This window comes from Mus caroli, unplaced genomic scaffold (assembly GCF_978045245.1).
Source record: "Mus caroli unplaced genomic scaffold, Mus_caroli_1 scaffold_2, whole genome shotgun sequence".
NCBI lineage: Eukaryota > Metazoa > Chordata > Mammalia > Rodentia > Muridae > Mus > Mus caroli.
The window spans coordinates 33,540,806-33,561,846 of NW_028227257.1; the positions used below are offsets into that span (position 1 = coordinate 33,540,806).

Here is a 21,041-nt window from a genome sequence, read left to right on the forward strand (position 1 = left end):
GAACTTGTTTCATGGCTTTAAAATGTGTAAGATGATAGCATAGGAGACTGTTCTGGAGAGCAACAAATGTACCTGAGAGGCCAGAAACTAACAAAACATTTGATTTACCTCATTGGATTTAGGGTATAAAACTTCTCTTTTAAGTAAATGCAATCAATGAAGAATAGAAAACATGCATATTCCATCATAAATCTTTTATGTATTCAACAGGACATAGTAGGTGATGTGTTTTTCTTCTCCAAAGTCTGTTTTTAGAAGTGTATTTTATTTACTATAGCCTTTCCCAAGGATCAAGCCACCAGAACCTTCCGTAATGGAGTCTTTAGAGTGTTTCTTGTCTTTTCCCAGACAGAGTAAATGTAAATGTGATAGATGGTAGAAATGGAAAACTGGAAACTTTTCTTTGTCCCAACCCCATCCACAGTCACTGTGAGGGCTGAGTGGGTAACCAAAGCAACCTCACCTCACCACCTGCGAAGCTGGCTTCTTCCACTTCCAGACTTAGATTAGGCTTTAACTGTGTTTTGTGATGGGCTAGTCAGCTTTTCATCCTATAACTGACTCTGGGCATGGGGCTTGGGGACAGGCTGTTCCCCAGGAGATCTTTGGCAATATCTAAAGACATTTTTTGTTGTTACAGCTGGGACAGAGGTCCATTGGCATCTAAAATGTAGAAGACTCTGTGGTGCAGAATATCAAAAGTGCTGAAGCTGGCACTGAGCTGGGAGAAGAGCTAGGCAGCACAATGACAAAGCTTAGCAATCCCAAAGAATACATCAGACCAGCCTCCTCCACTTAACCAGGAGATTAAAACACAGAAAAATTTACCAAAGAGATTGAGAGGCAAATGTTTAATGTTGATTATAAGAAAGTTGCCAGTGGCTTTTTTGTTTTGTTTTATTTGTTTTGTTTTTCAAGAATTTTCATAGTGCAACTTAACTAGATTAATTGCTTTCTGTTTAAAGTCAATTTAAGAAGTGAAAATTAATTTTCTGAATAATTCATGTGAACATGCAAATTATTTGAGGTAGATTTTGCCTAGAAGCACAGTTTGTGACCTGAAGCTGGAAAGTTCAAGGTCCTAGGGTCCTAGTTCAGAACTGGAAGCCACTTCCTTCCCTACCCAAGGCCTTGCCACACTCCTGAGAGGAAGGATGGCTAAGAGGATAGCTTGCTTGGAGGAGTGTTGTCATGGATATATAGATAGCTGCTTCCTTAAAAAGCCAAGGCAGTGCTGTATTGAAGAGTAAGTAATCTTTGTGAGCTGAGATTTGTAGGGAAATTCTGACTTACCTGGGTCTGTGTTTGTGCATGTGTGTGTATGTGCATACACACACAAGGAGTATCCCACTCTGCCCATCTATACTTTATTACCTTGAGACAGAGCCTCTCACTGAACCTAGAGCTTGCCACCTCTGCTGGCTCATGAGCAAACCCCAGTGAACCAATGCTGGGATTACAGGTTTGTGTGGCCAGTTTTACAAGGGTTATGGGGAGCTGAGCTCACATCCTCATGATTGCAGGAAGCACTCTTCCCTACTGAGTTATCTTCGTAACTACTGAAGCAATTTTCTATTCACATATGACAAGTGAGTGATCCTGAGTGTGTAAACATCTCTAGCTCCACGGGGATGCCAGGCACCTTCTTGTGCTGCTGTCAGGAAAGGGAATATTCAGCCATGGCTTGTGCTCTGGCCTCATCCATAAGTGACTGTATCATTGAGTAAGCAGCTCTGTGGCTCTTTTTCCACAGTGAAATGGGTTCCCAGTGGCTCTCTGTGACTCCTGTCATCAAAGGGCGTGTTGTCCTGCGTTGTCACCTGTGCTGTTACTGCAGCCTATTCTCCTGAGGCTTGGGGTGTAGTTCATCTACCTACAAGACTGTCTTTCTCATCTAGAACTCTGGAGATTTTTAGGAGAATTCATGTTTTTTTCGCTGGGCAGAGGCATGCCAAAAGGATGGCTTCTAGAAGTATTATAGTATGCTAAAGTTCTATTAGAGAAGAGAGGATACCTAAGCTCCCATCTGCAGGGCAAAGGTTGTTTGCTTTAAACACGACCAAGCTTTAGAATCCACAAGGATATGTTTGGATACACGCAAGCATGGTAAGTGGCAGGCTTTCTTTCTGTGAGAATGTGCTTGTGCTCTCCTTGTATGGAACAACCTCTTTTTAGTTCCCCTGATTTCTTTTTACTGTCTAGCAGTAAGCGGTGGTGTGGTAATTACAGATTGTTCAGCTATAAATGCTATTTACTGGAACACATCTTAGAGAGAACATTGTTTTCTAAAGAAACAATAAACAACAGTTTTCCTTTTGTTCTCTCATGGAAAAATATTCTCTGGTAGGTATTTGTGGGCTAGAAAAATCTGAGCAAAAGAGACCCTTCCAGTAAGGAGACATAGCAGTAAAGCACCTGCCACTGTTAACTCATGCTGGAATGTTGTTGAGCACATGCGGCGTGGTCATTTTGTCATGACCTAGTGCCATATGTCATCTAGTTGGTCCATCCTTGGTCCCCATGGTACGTTTGTTCCTATGCAGGAGCTTTGCGCTCTGGCCTGCTGTCACCCAGCCACATGTAGCAGTCTCCTGTCTCGAAAAGTCATTGCTGAAAGCAGGGAGGAGGTGAGTGACTTATTAAATGTCTATGCAGGATGTCTTCAGGTAGTTTGACTTTCGTTTTAGGGTTTATTCATTTTATTTTATTAATTTATTTAAGTATGAGTAGGATTTTTTTTCTTTTATTGAAAATAGCGGACCAGCACCGGGGAAGCTAGGGCACAGAGTTGGCTGACGCCTGCCAGCTACCCACGACACCCGCCACGGGAGCTTAAGACTTCTGGTGAGTGGAACACAGCGTCTGCTCCAAACCAATCGCACAGGACCTGAGACTGTATTAGTTAGGGAAGCAGAAAACCAGCCTGAGTATGGGCACAAGCTCCTTCCGGTCTGACCAGCACCAGGGTAGCTAGGGCGCAGAGTCAGCTGACACCCACCAGCTACCCACGACACCCGCCACGGGGGCTTAAGACTTCAGGTGATCCGGCCACCTTCCCGGCCAGAGGACAGGTCCCCGCCCAGCCCTGGAGCCCTTTGCCTCAGGATCAGCGGGAGCCATCTTGGTTCCGGGACTCCACCGAACTTAGGAACTTAGTCTGCACAGCTGAGAGTGTGCACCACAGAAGCTGACAGCTTCTGGGACAGGCAGGAGTCACAGAGCCTCTGAGGCAGCTCCCTTTTCAGGCTCAAGACATCCGGCCACCCTCCCGGCCAGAGGACAGGTGTCTGCCTGGCCCAGGAGGCCTTGGCCTCAGGATCTGGGGGAGCCATCTTGGTTCCGGGACTCCACCGAACTTAGGAACTTAGTCTGCACAGCTGAGAGTGTGCACCACAGAAGCTGACAGCTTCGGGGACAGGCGGGAGCCACAGAGCCTCTGAGGCAGCGCCCTTTTTGGGCCCCAGACCTCCGGCCACCCTCCAGGCCAGAGGACAGGTGTCCGCCTGGCCTGGGAGCCCTTTGCCTCAGGATCTGCGGGAGCAGTCTTGGTTCCGGGACTCTGCCAAACATAGGAATCTAGTCTGCACAGGGGAGAGTGTGCACCACAGAACCTGACAGCTTGTGGGACAGGCAGAAGCCACAGCCTTTGAGGCAGTGCCCTTTTCGGGCCCTAGACATCCGGGCACCCTCCAGGCCAGAGGACAGGTGTCCACCCGGCCCGGGAGCCCTTTGCCTCAGGATCGGCGGGAGCCATCTTGGTTCCGGGACTCCGCTGAACTTAGTCTGCACAGGTGAGAGTGTGCACCACAGAAGCTGACAGCTTCGGGGACAGGCGGGAGCCACAGAGCTACTGAGGCAGCACCCTTTTCAGGCCCCAGACATCCGGCCACCTTCCTGGCCAGAGGACAGGGGTCCACCCAGCCGGGAGGCTTTTGCCTCTAGATTGGCGGTAGCCATCTTGGTTCCGGGACTCCACCGAACATAGTCTGCATAGGTGAGAGTGTGCACCACACAAGCTGACAGCTTCTGTGCCCTGCCAAAACAACACAGCTTCTGGGAAAGGTCCTGTTTTGGGCCTTCATCTTCGGCCAGGAGGAGGCCCAAACACCAGATATCTGTGCACCTTCCCTGTAAGAGGAGAGCTTGCCTGCAGAGAGTTCTCTGACCACTGAAACTCAGGGGAGAGAGCCTGTCTCCCAGGTCTGCTGATAGAGGCTAACAGAATCACCAGAAGAACAATCTCTAAACAGACAACTATAACTAACTCCAGAGATTACCAGCTGGCGAAAGGTAATAATCTTACTAACAGAAACCAAGACCACTCACCATCATCAGAACCCAGCACTCCCACTTCGCCCAGTCCAGGGCACCCCAACACACCTGAAAAGCTAGACCCGGATATAAAAGCATATCTCATGATGATGGTAGAGGACATCAAGAAGGACTTTAAAAACACACTTAAAGAAATACAGGAGAACACTGCTAAATAGGTAGAAGACATTAAAGAGGAAGCACAAAAATCCCTTAAAGAATTGCAGGAAAACACTGCTAAACAGGTAGAAGACATTAAAGAGGAGGCACAAAAATCCCTTAAAGAATTGCAGGAAAACCAAACCAAACAGGTGATGGAATTGAATAAAACCATCCAAGACCTAAAAAGGGAGACACTGAAACTTATAGAGGAGAAAGTAGGGAAAAGCCTCGAAGATATGGGTACAGGGGGAAAAATTCCTGAATAGAACAGCAAAGGCTTGCACTGTAAGATCGAGAATCGATAAATGGGACCTTATAAAGTTGCAAAGCTTCTGCAAGGCAAAAGACACCGTCAATAAGACATAAAGACCACCAACAGATTGGGAAAGGATCTTTACCTATCCTAAATCAGATAGGGGACTAATATCCAATATATATAAAGAACTCAAGAAGGTGGACTCCAGAAAATCAAATAACCCCATTAAAAATGGGGCTCAGAACTGAACAAAGAATTCTCACCTGAGGAATACCGAATGGCAGAGGAGCACCTGAAAAAATGTTCAACATCCTTAATCCTTAGGGAAATGCAACTCAAAACAACCCTGAGATTCCACCTCACACCAGTCAGAATGGCTAAGATCAAAAATTCAGGTGACAGCAGATGCTGGCGAGGATGTGGAGAAAGAGGAACACTCCTTCATTGTTGGTGGGATTGCAAGCTTGTACAACCACTCTGGAAATCAGTTTGGCGGTTCCTCAGGAAATTGGACATAATACTACCAGAGGATCCAGCAATTCCTCTCCTGGGCATATATCCAGAAGATGTTCCAACCGGTAAGAAGGACACATGCTCCACTATGTTCATAGCAGCCCTATTTATAATAGCCAGAAGCTGGAAAGAACCCAGATGCTCCTCAACAGAGGAATGGATACAGAAAATGTGGTACATTTACACAATGGAGTACTACTCAGCTATTAAAAGGAATGAATTTATGAAATTCCTAGGCAAATGGATAGACCTGGAGGGCATCATCCTGAGTGAGGTAACACAATCACAAAGGAACTCACACAATATGTACTCACTGATATGGGGATATTAGCCCAAAAACTTAGGATACCCAAGATATAAGATACAATTTGTTAAAGGCAGGAAACTCAAGAAGAATGAAGACCAAAGTGTGGACACTGGGCCCCTTCTTAGAATTGGGAACAAAACACCCATGGAAAGAGTTACAGAGATAAAGTTTGGAGCTGTGATGAAAGGATGGACAATCTAAAGACTGCCGTATCCAGGGATCCATCCCATAATCAGCTTCCAAACGCTGACACCATTGCATACACTAGCAAGATTTTGCTGAAAGGACCCTGATATAGCTGTTTCTTGTGAGACAAGGCCGGGGCCTAGCAAACACAGAAGTGGATGCTCACAGTCAGCTATTGGATGGATCACAGGGCCCCCAATGGAGGAGCTAGAGAAAGTACCCAAGGAGATAAAGGGATCTGCAACCCTATAGGTGAAACAACATTATGAACTAACCAGTACCCCGGAGCTCTTGACTCTAGCTGCATATGTATCAAAAGATGGCCTAGTCGGCCATCACTGGAAAGAGAGGCCCATTGGACTTGCAAACTTTATATGCCCCAGTACAGGCGAACGCCAGGGCCAAAAAGTGGGAGTGGGTGGGTAGGGGAGTGGGCGGGGAGTATATTGGGGACTTTTTGGATAGCATTGGAAATGTAAATGAGGAAAATACCTAATAAAAAATGAAAAAAATGGATATTCAAGCAAAAAAAATAGCTTTCTCCCCCTCCCCCCCCCCCACATAATAGATCCTGATGATGGGTTCCCCTCCCTTCACTCCTCCCAGTTTCTCCCACCTCCTCTCCCATCCTGATCCCTCCTTTCAGTTATTAGAAAACAGACATACTTGCAAGGGATAATTATAAAATATGATACAATAAAAATAAACCAAAACCCAACACATTGGGGTGGGACAAAACAGACAGACAAAAGGAAAAAAGCCAAGAAAAGGCACAAGAAACAGACAGAGAAGTAGAGACCCTCATTCTCACCTTCAGGAATCCCATAAAAACATCAACTAGAAACTATAATATATACACAAGGGCCTATAGAGTCAAAAGAAAGGTATGTATGTATGTATGAATGTATGCACACATATGTATTAAAAATAAGAACAATAATAAACAAGGAAAAGCCCTGAGATAATATGAGAAGATGAACATCCTGTGATGCCATTGATTTCTTTTTCTCTTGGCCACCTAATGCTAGGTGTGCAACCTGTCCTTAGGAGCAATTTGTTTCCTCTGTGAATCTGCATTGGAGAAAACTGAGTTTTACGCTTTTGCTGCTGTCTCTTCTGCAGCATTCCCTGAGCCCTGAGAGGAGGCATTTGATGGAGACAGCTATTTAGGGCTGAGTGTTCCAAGGTCTCTCACATGCTGCATGTCTGGCTGTGGGTCTCTGGATTTGTTGTTTTGTTTCTCCTTTGGTAGCCTGCAGAGTACCTTCCTCTGCCATAGAGCTAGAGGTAAAAGCTCTATGTAGATAGCTACCTGCTCTACTTCTACATGTTCAATGAGTTATGTATGTTTTATCTTCAACAATGGGGCCTTGTCATCAGTTTGTGAAGAGCAACCCCATGGGATCTCTTTGGCCAACAACTCAATTAGATGTAACTCAATCCCAGCACTAGAAGTTTCAGTTTGTGACAAGAGAGAGCTCACTCGGGCTATGTCTCCTGCATTATTTGGCAATTTCGTTTAGATCATCTCATATATGTATATATTTTAGGAAACTCCTACTGATACAGGTTTCCATACCACTCCTCAAATGGCCTTTGAATTTAGCTATCTCTCCCTGTATTCCCTTCCTCATCCCCCTCTCCCCTCCTTTCTCCAGTTGATCCTTTCATTCCAGGTTCCCCCCTCCCCTATCTATCCATAACAACCTATTCTATTTCCCTTTCCTAGATCAATCATTCTGTCTCTCATAATTGCTTACTTTATTTCTAACCTCTGTGGTTCTATGTTTGTAGTCTAGTTATCATTGACATACATGTATCATTGAGTTAACAATATCCACATAAAATCAAATGTATATTGTGTTTGTCTTTCTGGGTCTGGGTTAGCTCACTCAGGTAAAATACCTTCAAATGTCACATTTTTAACATCTTAGTAATGTTCCATTGTGTAAATGCACCACATTTTCTTTATTCATTTATCTGTTAAGGGACATCTAGGTTGTTTTTAATTTCTGGCTACTATAAATAGAGCATAATTAACATGATCGAGCAAGTGTCTCTATGATAAGATGAAGCATCCTTTAGGTATATGTTATATACCCGAGTGGTATAGCTAGCTAGATCTTGAGTAGATTGATTGATTTCCATCTTCCTATGGAATGCTACACTGGTTTCCATAATGGCTGTACAAATTTGCACTCCCATTGACAGTGCATGAGAGTTCTCCTTATTCTACATCCTTGCCAGCATGAGTTTTATTGATTTTAGCCATTCTGACATGTGCAAGATAGAATCACAAAGTAGTTTTGATTTGCATTTCCCTTGTAGCTAAGGAAGCTGAACAGTTCTTTATGTGTTTCCCAGCCATTTGAGTTCCCACCCACTCTGTTACATAAGGACCCCCATTTTAAATTGGATTGTTTTCTTGATAACTAATTTTTGAGATATATATTGAATATTATATATATGATATTAGCCCTATACTGAATGTATAGTTGGCAAAAAATCTTTTCCCATCCTATAGGCTGCCACTTTGTTCAAATAATGGTATCCTTTGCCACACAGTGTCATGAGGTACCATTTATTAATTGTTGGTCTTAGTGCCTGTGCTAACAGTGTTCTGTTCAGGAAGTTTTTGTTCCAATGAGTTCAAGACTATTTCTCCCTTTCTCTTCTATCAGTTTCAGTGTATCTGGTTTTATGTTAGGTCTTTGATGCATCTGGACTTGGGTTTTGTGCAAGGTGATAAGTTTGAATCTAAGATGCTGGTTTTTGTCCAGTGTGTATTTTTTGCTTCTTTATCACAAATCAGTTATTCATGTGTCTGTGGGTTTATGTCTGCATCTTTAGTTCAATTCTGTTAATCAACATGTCTGGTTTTGTGCCAGTACCATGTTGTTTTTATGACTACCGCTCTGTAGTACAATTTAAGCTAAGGAATAGTGATTCCTCTAGTAGGTTTCTTTTTTTTTTTTTAAATTAGTCAAGATTGTTTTAGCTATCCTGCATTTTTGTTTTTTCCATATGAAGCTGAAGATTATCTTTTCAAAAACCTTTGAAGAATTATGTCAGAGTTTTCATGGGATTGTATTGGATCTTTAGATTGTTTTTTGGTAGTATGGCCAATACTATATTAGTCTACTGATTCATAAACATGGGAGATCTTTTCATATTCTAATATCTTCTTCAGTTTCTTTCTTCACTGTTGCAAGGTTTTTATCATACAAATCTTTTACTTGCTTGGTTAGAGTTACTCCAAGATATTTTATATTATTTGAGACTCTTGTGAAAAGTGTTTTCCCAGTTGCTTTCCCATTTTATTTGTCCTGTGTATATAGGAAAGGTACTGATGTTTACAAATTAATTTTTGTTTCAGCTACTTTGCTAGAAGTGTTTATCAGCTGTAGGAGTTCCCCAGTGAAATTTTTATGGTCACATATATACCATCATGCAAATAAAGATACTTTGACTTTTTCCTTTCCAATTTGTATCCCTTTGATCTCCTTCAGTGGTTTCATTGCTCTAGCTAAGACTTCAGGTACTATAGTGAGTAGGTATGGAGAGAATAGACACCTTGTATTATTCATGATTTTAGTGGAATTGCTTTGAGTGTTTCTCAATTTAAGTTCATATTGCCATGGGCTTTCTGTAAACTGCATTTATTATGTTGAGGTATGTCCCGTGTATCTTCGATCTCTCTAGGACTTTTGACAAAGGCTGCTTCTGATGAGATGATCATATGGTTGTTGTTGTTGTTTGTTTGTTCTTTCAGTTGGTTTGTATGGTGAATCACATTTATCTACTTACATATCTATTGAACCATCCCTACATCTCTGGGATGGAACTCATTGATGGGTGGATAATCTTTGTGATGTGTTCTTAGATTCTGTTTGCAAATATTTTATTGAGAACTTTTACATCTGTATTTATAAGGAAAGTTGGCTTACAATATTCTTTGTTAGGTAATTTTTATAGTTTGAGTATCAGAATAACAGTGGCCTCAGAACAAATTGGGCATTGTTCCTTCTCATTCTCTTTTGTGGAATAATTTGAGGAATATTAGGCATTGACTTTTATTTGCAAGTCTGGTAGAATTGTGAGCTAAAACCATTTGACCCTGGGCTCCTTTTCAATTGGTAGACTTTCCATTACTATGTCACTAGGGGTTATAGTTCTGTCTAAATTGTTTATGTGATATTGATATAACTTTGGTATTTGGTATGCATCCAGAAAATTATCCATTTTTTAAGATATTCAAATTTGGTGGAGTATGGGTTTTTAAAGTATATTTTTATGGTTTTTCTGGATTTCCTCAGTGTCTGTTAAGTTACCCACTTCATCTCTAATTTTCTTAATTTGGATCATCTCTCTCCATCTCTTAGTTAATTTGGATAAGAGTTTGTCTATATTGTCCATTTTCTTTTTTTTTTTTTCACTCATAAATATTGTCCATTTTCTTAAAGAAACAATCCTTTGTTCCATTTTTTTGTATAGTTTTGTTGCTGTTCCTATTTTATTGATTTCAGCCCTGAGTTTGTTTATTTCTTGCTATTTATTCCTTGTGGGTGTGGTTTATTATTTTTGTTCTAGAGCTTTTGAGTGTGTTGTTAAGTTACTAGTGTGAGATCTCTCCAGCTTTTTGTTTTGTTTTGTTTTTTTATATTGTCACTTACTGCTCTGAACTTGCCTCTTCAAACCACTGTCTTTGTGTCCCATAGTTTGGCTATGTTGTGTATGTAGTACATGTATTTTCATTAAGTTCTAGAAAGTCATTGATTTCTTCTTGACCCATTCTTCATCCAATAGTGAGTTGTTTAGTTTCCATGAGTTTGCAAGTTTTCTGTTATTTCTGTTCTTGTTGATATTCAGCTTTAATTTGTGGTAGTTAGGTAGGATGCATAGTGTTATTTCAAATTTTCTTTTACCTGCTGAGACTTACTTTGTGTTCAAGTATGTGGTCAATTTTGGAGAAAGTTCTTTGAGGTACAGAGAAGAAGGGATATTTTTTGTGTGCTTGGGTGAAATGTTCTGTGTCTATTAGGTATATTTGGCTTATAATATAAGTTAGATCCAGTATTTTCTTGTTTAGGTTTTGCGTCAGTGACCTATCTGTTGTTGAGAGTGAGGTATTGCAGTTTCTCCCAGTCAGTGTTTGAGGGTCAATATATGATTTGAGCTATAGTAATGTTTCTTTTATTTGTTTTTGGGTTTTTTGTTTGTTTGTTTGTTTGCTTGCTTGCTTGCTTTTCGAGACAGGGTTTCTCTGTATAGCCCTGGCTGTCCTGGAAGTAATGTTTCTTTTATGAATTTGAGTGACCTTGTGTTGGGTGCATAGATGTTAAGAATTGCAAAGTCTTCTTGGTAGATCTTTTTTTGATGAGTGTGTAATGTCCTACCCTAACTCTTTTGATTAGTATTGCTTTGAAGTTATTTTGTCAAATATTAGAAATTATACCCACTTGCTTCCATTTGCTTGAAATATCCTTTACCACTAGTTTATGCAGAAGTAATTTCTATCCTGATGTTAAGGCATGTGTCTTGGATTTCCAGAAGGACAGCATTATCCTCACGATTCCTGAGCAGTATCATGGAGTTGCATCAGTCAGGATTAAGGACTCTTATGTTTGGTTCATGTGACTGAGAACTAGGGCTAAGGAAATTAATTGAGTCTAGTGGTAGAAAGTAAACTCTTTCTCAGTGGTGCTGATATCACAGTACTGTATATATTCTTGTGAAAAGCACTGATTTGTCACTCTTCAAGACTATTTTGAATACAAGTTTGTCTGGGTTTAGATGCCACATCAGAGTCTCTGGCTGTCTTCCCTCCAAAGAAATAACATTACCATTTTAAACAACTATATGCCCGTAATGATAAAGAATAAATCAAGGATGTTGGTTTTCCCCACCTCTGTTCCCAAGTGTCCTATTAGTTACTTTTCTCGTCACTGAGAACAAATATGTAAAAGAGGAAGAATTTATTTTGGCTCATAGTTCAGAGAAATATAGTCCCTGGTGATTAGGGAGGCATGGTGAGAGGAACAGCATGGTGATCTGTGGTGTAATGGGAAACAGGAAAACATACTGTCTCTCGGCTCACTTTATCTTTCCCAGCCTTCAGTTGTAGAAACAAGCTTCTCTCCCTGGAAATGCCTCACTCACAGGCCTGAAGGTGTGCTTGGTTAAAGGTCTGTTGCCTCTTAATCTAATCAAGGTTTTAACCAAAATTAACTGCCCCCCACATACCCAGAGTCTTGTAATTGTTTAGGATAGATAAATAGGAAAATAAAATAAAAAACTATGGTCTGTAAAAAAAGAACAACTCTGTATTTATGTCTGTACTTAGAAAACTCATATTCATATATGTGTGTGTGTGTGTATATATATATATGTATATATATAAGCTTATTAGTTCTAATAACTTGTATATATTCCAATATTGGAATATACATACCTACATATGTGTGTGTATATACATATATACACATATGTATATATACACACACTGGAATATATATAAGTTATTAGAGCTAATAAGTTAATTTTGTAAGTTTATACAATACAAGGTTAATATATAAGAACATACCATATTGTATTTCTAAATATCAGCAATGGAAAATTTAAATGATAATTCCTTTTATGGTAGTTCAGAAGTTGAAAATTCATGGAGATAATCTTATCCAAGCAAGTATAATATATGAACATCACAAAATACGCATGTTACTATTGAATACTAAAACCCATATAAACAAATGGAAAATATCCCATATTCTTAGCTCTGAAGACAGTACTCTCAAAGCTGATCTACAGATTATACAAACCTTATTATCTCAGTGATCACTTTTGCAGAAGTATAAAAGCTGATCCTAAAATTCATATGGAATTATAGAGAGTTCTGAATAGGCAAAATAATATTTTAAGAACAATATGAAATCTTAGTTTCTGGTTTTACAACTTACTAAAATAGTAATGGATACTAAAATATCCATTGAGAATATGGAAGGAAACGTGTCTATGAGTGACTAATTTTTGGTGTAGGTACAGAATTAACCCAGTGGGGAAGATATAATTTTTCTTACGGTGCTGGGACAACTGGACATCTTAGAAAACAATAAAAGCAGGTATTGAGTAAAAGGTTGGTTCACTGGGTAAGAGCACTTGTTGTGCAAACTTGAGGACCTGAGTTCAGATTCCAGCACCCTTGTATACATCTGGGCAGTGGAGAACCATTGGGACTTGCTTGTGGCCAGTGTGACAGACCCTGTCTCTAGGCAGTAAGACAGAGTGATAGAGCAGGCCACCTAATGTCTCCTCTAGTCTCTATGAATGTACATAGATACACATACCCATGTACACATATTTGATACACTGCACATACAAGTACAGACACACACATACACACACACGCACACACACAATGAAATTAGCCTCCATCTCAACCTCATACTATATGCAAAATTTGACTCATAATGAATCAGTAGTCTAAATGATATGTCAGAGCTAAAGCTGTAATATTTTTAGAGGAAAGTAAAGCTGGAAATGTGACTATCTTGGAATTGATGTTAAAGCCTTGGGAATGACAAGGGTCAAAAGAAAAGGGGAGAATAGAAGTCATGCTTTCCCAGAGTTAAAATCTACCACACATCAAAGGACATTCAAGCAAGTGAAAAGATGACTCACAAAATGGTAGAAAATATTTCCAAATCACATGCCCAATCAAGGTCTTCTGGCCAGAATATTGGAAAAAGCATCACAGTTCAATAGCAAACAGCAAACCCATGGTCCAAATATAAAAAGGATGAAGAGCTTAATAGACTAAAATATCTCCAAAGACATCAAAATGGCTCACAAGCACAGGAAATGATGTTGAACATAATCAGTCATGGAGAAATGCAAATCAAAACCACAAGGTACCTCTTCACACTCACTAAGGTGGCTGTTAAGGTAATTTTGTTAAAAGGGAAAATAATTATGACCAGATTTGGAGAAATTGGAATCCTTGAACTTTCCTGGTGAGAATAATAAAGTGGAGAAACTGCTTGTGGGAAGCAGTCCCTCAAAACACAGTTCTCAGAAGCGGCAGTTCCACTGTGAAGGAACAGGCCACAGAGATTCACACATCTGTAGAGTGCCACTGTTGCACCAAGGTAGAAATAGCACACATGCCCAACCAGCTAGTACAGTAATAAACACAGCAGGTGTGGGGCTCACACTTGACAGCCTTGCCCTCAAAAGGCTGAGGCAGGAGGATTACTGGACCTTTGGCTACATGAAACCTGTCTCAAAAATAAAAGATAAAAGGAAGACTATCGACACAATAGAATATTATTTTTAAAAATAGTTAAATGCCAGACATGTTAAATCATGCTTATAATCCCAGCAATTCTGAGATAGAGACAGAGGCGTATCAGGATTTTAAGGCCAGCCTCAACTACATACAACCTGGAGGACTACATGAACATTATCTCAAACAAAAACAAAATTGAAAACAGGATAAACCTTGAAAACATATTAAGTGACAGAAGCCAGATATAAATGCCACACACTATAATATTCCATATTCTGAAATGTTCAGTGCTAGCAAATCCAGAGACAGACGGCAGATTAGTGGTTGCCAGGTAAATGGATGGACGGAAAGCAGGGAGTGGCTGCTAATGGACATTGAGTTTCATTTGGGAGTGATGAAAATGTTCTCAAGTTAGATAGTGGTGATGTTTGCTTAATTCTGGGACGACACTTAAAGCTATTTTGTACACATTATTTTATTACATATGAAGCCTTTAATAAAGTTGTTACACATAGCAAAAATAAGATGCAGTTGGACAGGGCTGCTGACTTTCCTACTCTACTATAAAACAGTCATATATAGTGTTTCAGACCTACCAGCTTTTCAAAAGCCAGTGGAGCTTTCCTTGGCAGATGAGGAGCGAGCCTGTTATGCAAACATAAACAAGTTTCCAGTTGCTTCCTATGGGCTTGCAGGCTACCTTTGCCCTCATCCACACATTACTGTGCGACTGGCAGAGTTCTATGCCATAAGAAGTGTCTTTAACACACTCCACGTCCCTTCTGCTTGTGCATGCCACTGTCCTGGAAACTCTATGTCACAGTGGTCCTCAGGGTACAGAGCTAAAGGAGTCTTTGAGTCTCAGCCACTAAGCCCAATTACTCGATTAATACCCCATTTCTCTGGGCTTTGAGTAACCTAGTCACACCCACAGAAGTCATATTTTTGAAAACCTGCTGCTCTTCTCCAAATAAATTACATCTTGCTTGGCCATTTACACAGAGAACCTGTAGCATATACCACACGTCATTTGACTCAGATCCTGAGAGCAATTTGCAGTTTCATATTGGTGCCATGTTCAACTATGCCTTGGTGGTGTCGGGGTAGAGAGGTGGGGGCAGGAGGATGTGCATAACGACCAAGATTTTACTTTTGTCACCAGAGGTCAGGTAGCAGCTTATGGTCTGTCTGTAAAAGGATGTTCTTGTACACAGAGCAGGAGCAGCAGAGAGCCACTCGCAGAGAAAAGAGGGCCAGGCCTGGAATTTGAAGGCTTCTGATCTGTTAGGATAACTGTATCAGGCTGATACTTACAAATGTGTCCTACAGGTACTAAAAGGTTGTGGTTGTGGTTAATTTAAATTATAGCCACACATAATGTAAAACTATTCCTGTTCAATCAGATATATTTTTATACTTTACAGTGGTGGGATGAATTTTGTCTTTTTAATTAACCAAATTATCAGGATACAGAAATGTTACCAAATAAAAGGTTCCTGTGGTCTATGCTAGATAAGTAGGTACAGTGAAATCATTTCACTACAGAATATTTCGTAAAAGGAAAAGTCAAATGAGGAGTTAAACGATTTTGCACTCACATATTTTATTTCTTGATGACTTCTCAGCCTCACAGAGGGACTAAGTGACTTTAGGTGGGATAACCGATCTGTTTGCTCTGGAGAAGCAGGCGCAAGTCCTCCAAGGAAAGGCCGGGAGACAGATGGTCGGCTATTGTGTTACAGCCATCATCTGCTGGGTCATGAGCAAATAGTAAGTGAAAAATATACACGTGATTGTGAGAGGGCACAGCGGTGGCCTCACCAGCGCAAGAAGGCCAAGGCTTCTGCTCAGTGGGGTTTCGGAGAGCGCTGTGTTGAGATGTTAGATGTGCAGGGTTCATCCATTTTAAACGAGGATAAAGTGAACATTTGCCCCCATTTCTGACACTACTGTGCAATATTTTGAATTGAAATGGCAAGTAATGGTCTTTTTTTTTTTTTTTTTTTTGCTTTCCATAACAACACAAGCACTAAATTATAGCTGTGCAATTATGTAAACAATGGAAATGCTTCCAGAAGGAATCCTTCCTTTTAAATTTTCATTTTGTGTAATTGTTGGAAGGTTTAGAGCTGTAATAAACAAAATTATTTTACACATTTATCGTTCTAAAGGTCAATTATAAGAGAACTAAACAAGCAGCCCTGTGCAGAATGAGTAAGCCAGTTTGTGCCGCCGTCACCATATGTTTTCCTTATCACTTATAGTTTTTCCAGTTACTGTGTACATAGCATTCAATTAAAGTGATTCATTTGAGGGGCTGGATGTAGTTTGTGTTTATAGAGCTGTGCTTTGGAGGAGAGGAAGCAGCGCGCCTCTATTTGAATTACCTGATTTTTGCAAGATGAGTGATAAGAGACAGATGTTCTCATCAGTCGCTTTCTCATAAGCCTGAACCTGCTGATAAGCTGCAAAGGCACAGTTAGCATCTCACAGTCTGCCTTTCGCACTCAGCCTGCAGCTTGCATACAGACCGTTCACTAAAACAGGAAGGGGCAGTGTGTCCTGTTCACCGTGTGGCAGCAGGTCACAGGGTGGTTTCTCTCCAGCAAAAAACGTGGTTTGTCTGTTCCATCCTAGTCAACTTAAAGAATAAACCTGATTCCTGTTCCAGACTCCATTTACCGCAAAGCCTGTTGTTTACTTTAACTACTTGTTTAGTCTGTTTAAAAGGTACAGAAAAAAAAAAAAGAAAATCAGATCTTACTACCAGACTCACTTGTTTGAGTTCTACAATTCCTCAAAAGGCTAAAGCTTAGAAAACTTACAGGTTGTGTTCCTGAATTTGCTTCCATTTTACCCCCAAGTTATATACGCAATCTCTAATTGCTTGTTAAAGGGGTTGTCTTAGGGTACTGATTGCTAGAACTTTTTAATTTCTGGGGTAAATGTATGATCAAAGTAACTTCTCTATGTTATCTCTGAAATTTTAAAAAATACCTACCCTCAGTAGATTATTAAAGCATTCATTCAATAAATTATTAGGGGGCCAGGCATGGTAGTGCCTCCCCCTTTAATCCCAGCACTTGAGAGGCCAAGGTAGAAAGATTTCTGTGAGTTGGAGACAGCCTGGTCTATAAAATGGGTTCCATGATAGTCAGGGCTGTTACACAGAGAAACATTGTTTCAAAAAAACAAAAACCTAACTAAATAAATAATATTGAGTGAACCTTTGAAGTACTGTTCTGTGGAACAAAAAGTCTTCATTTTGAAAAAACACTGCTAGCACTGTTTAGTTCTGTGCTTTGAAAGCCTCCATAAAACATCTATTTGCATCTGCACCCCACTGCCTACTGCTCATTAAGGAGGGGGGGTCATCTCATCTTAGGGAAGAGAGAAACACATTGCTTTGGGTGTGGCCCACAGTATTGAATCCAGGCCTTGTGGCCCCAGTTCTAGAGTACTTCACAGGGTTTGAACACAGGGAAATTTCCCAACAGTGGTTACAGTAGAGTCAGCCTTGAGAGAAGGAAGGAATCATTTGATAAGAATAACAGCCTTTTTGTTCATCAAAACCCATCCTTACAACTTCCTCAGGCTAGGTGGAGGTGGTACAGCCATGGTGGTTGGTTCCATAACATTGTAAACCTCCATTTTAAAGACGAGTGCCTATTTCAAAGTGAGGACTTCTGGCAGCTAGTGATGTTTTTACAAGAAATTCATCATCATTTGCTTGCTAATATTATATTGCTTTTAAGAAGTATTTTCTGTTTCTGACAAAAGGTAATCTTTTTCTAGTGTAATTTTAAATTTCAAAAATGTGAGTCACTTTGAAAAAATGTACTAGACAAATCCTGCTTGCTTTATACTGAGGCTACTACAAAGGGCATGAGGACTAGCCCTGGTGTGATGGGTGCGTGCTGAATGACATTCTGTCTTGTTCATATGGAAAGCTCTATAGGCTATGTAAACTATCAGACCCTGAAGAATTTTATTTTGAATTTTCAAAGATTGATTGTACTACCTCGAGGTGGAGGAGTTAGAGATGAGTGGAATCGCTTCTCGGCCTTTTGACTGAGATCAAATGTAGAGATGAGTAGCGCTCATCGTGCCTGGTCCTCTGTTGGGAACATGGATGGCAGATGCTCTCCTGAGTGCCATGTGGCTACTCCTAATTTTAAAGTGTTATCTCAAAGATAGACCTTTTGAACTGCTCCATTTCAGTGTAGATAAGCAAAGTAAGCCAGCATGTGGTGGTAATTTGGCTGACTGGTCATACGGCCCCCTCTTTAACCCCCGAATTAACCCTACCCCAGTGCTGTCCTTAGTGACTATTGCAAAGGCACACTTTCTCTCCAGGCTCTGTCTTACGTGGGTGGTAAAGTAGGGCAGGCTTGCCATCTGTCATTGTCCCTCTTCTTCACATCTCTTTGCCCATAGAAGCAGGTTCAGTTGAAGTCACTGGCCCAGGTCCAGGGACTGGGTGAGCCCTGTGACTTTATCTCAAGTACTTTGTCTCTGCCATCTCTAGCACCAGTCACAGTTTTGTAGTTTCTACAGTTTTGTAGTTTTGTAGTTTCTGAGTGTAGTTTCTGGTTTTAACCCCCCTAAGTCTTTCTGCATATTCACCAATGAAGCAAGTTTATAAACTATGGTTTCAGCTTATTATTCAATTCCTAGTCCCCACAAACCTATTCCAGAAAACCATCTTTAAACCAAAATTTCTAAATTCCAGTGGTGAAAATGGCTCATTTGAGTTTAGTGTGTGCTAAATGCTTAAAGGTTTTTAAAGCCCGTAGGCTTCAGGGTTTTAGCTCCTCATCTCACCAGATGGAATTAAGGCAAACATAACAAAGCTAACATCATGGCTGTTTGCATTATTAATCTTCAGATGCATGGCATTCTGGTACCTTGCTAGCCAGGTTTGCACGAATCCATTCATTGCAGCATATGTCAACAGAAATGTGCTTCCATCTGCTGCTGGAAAGCTTGATGCCTGATATTCTGAGACAAGGCCCCAGCACAATGCATACCTCTGTGAGTAATTACAGGTGTGTGGTGAGGAGCCCAGGGCATTAATCAGAGGCTTAATTATGAAAAAGGTAGATCTTTTGTTCCACTCCTGGAGCATGAGTCTACTACACACTTTCTAACCTGCAGCATCCATCTGCTCAGCCCAGAGAATGTTTGTCTTGGCTGATATAGACCCTAAAGTGTATCGCAGGATGTGATTAAAACAGGCTTAAATATTAACAGGGAAGAAACCTTGGTTTAGGGTTTTTTTCCAATCCCTTCCTTTTATCTATCTATCTATCTATCTATCATCTATCTATCTATCTATCATCTATCTGTCACATATTTACCTCTTATCTTTTATCTATAAATCATATATATCCATTTATTTTTGTGTAAGAAAATGTTCACTGAAATGCCAAACTTCAAGTTTTAAACTAAACTACTTCTCATAAGTGAACACTAATATAGTAAGTATTACATGGTCCTCTGAATCATGTAAATGGTATTATTTAATGTTAATTATATCTTCTGTAAGAAAACATGTCATGGGAAAATGTTATGTGAGCACATGGAAGTTGTGTTTAAGAAGACAAATTGTGAAATGAGGTGAAACTTACTATGAAGGACCTAAGATAACTTCGGAAATTAATATGTTGCTATGCTTTGCTCTAATTTAATAGTAAGTCAGGATTTGTTCAAGTAGCCACACTGACAGCCAAGGTTCTTACATTTTGCTATTTACTTATATATTGACACTATTAGCTGCACTATAGCAAGTCACATAACTAAAGTACTTCAGCATGTGGTTTCGATTTGTGTGCCTGGCCAGAGTCTGTGCAAAAGAAGATTGTAGTTTTCATACTAATCCCATTTATACATGCACATACTCACACAGATGGCTTTAGAGGGGGGCCTGGCCATAATGGTGTGAACATTGTCCTGTGGTGGATCTGATCCACCAGAGGCAGGAATGAAGAACTCCGGCTTGGGGGCCGGCCAGCCCTCCACGGGATTCTATTATAGACACGGGATGCAGAGCTGTCAGGGAGATCATCCTGACGCCGCGCTCTGGCAAATGGCTGCTGTTGGCTTTGTGTTTGCACCTCCTGAGCACATCAGATCTGTGGCAACTCCCTGACCTTAGTGTCTCATGAATGTTACACCATTACCTTAACACTACCCACATTCCCATTTGTTAATGCCTAAAATGCACAGGAGTGGTCATTTCCATCCCTTTGCCTATAAGCTTTTCTAACAGTATGCTCTAACCTCTTGGGACTGAAGCTAAAGCAGGAGCCCAGTTTTTATCTTACTGACAGGTGTTTGCAAGTTTTATTTGTATGTCTCTCTTGGCACACCTGTTCAAGGAGCCCATTGTCGAGTGGAATACAGGACAGATGTTTAGCTAGCCTCGGTGTCACAGTGTGGCTTTTGGTGTCTCCATTCCCTTTACCAAAAGATATGTATGAGAACCATTGGAATTATGCATCCCCCGTACTCTTTCGCACAAAAACCTAACACAGTGTTCTGCTATCTTATTAGTGATAGTCATACATACGTACAAAGAAATCACTTTGGAATTTTGTTCTTGACATTACAGTTCTGTTTCCTTATTTTCATTTTCAGGATGTCTTAAACACCATCATAAAAAACTGCTCACCCCGCTTTTTCTCCCTGGGTTTGCCTGGCTTCTCAATGCTGGTGGGGGACTTTATCACTGCTGCTGCCAGGGTCCTCAGTACAGACATGTTGGCGGTGAGTATGACAATGTTCAGCATCCCAGCTCCTGGGAGACTTCACAATTGCTAACAAGGCTCAGATTTCTCCACTCTTAACAGGTGTTGACTCATTAGTGCGATGTGAAACTGGGCTCTCAGAGTAGATACCCTGGCAGCTGATCTGTGAAATTGTAGGATCAGATGACATACTGGTACTGGAAAGGCGTTTCATCAAAAGGCCAAAGTGTGAGAAATCATATCCCCACTAATATGTCAGCACATTTACAGGAA

At 40.6% G+C, this 21,041-nt stretch overlaps 1 protein-coding gene across 2 annotated transcripts in view; it reads left to right on the top strand.

The window, feature by feature from the left end:
• Positions 1-21,041, top strand: part of Ralgapa2 (Ral GTPase activating protein catalytic subunit alpha 2) — a 267,925-nt gene that overhangs the window by 127,881 nt on the left and 119,003 nt on the right. For both annotated transcript variants that reach the window (XM_029473906.2, XM_029473907.2), the window contains one exon: positions 20,659-20,787. In XM_029473906.2, the coding sequence (XP_029329766.1) occupies positions 20,659-20,787 (129 nt within the window). The remainder of the gene's footprint in view (positions 1-20,658; positions 20,788-21,041) is intronic.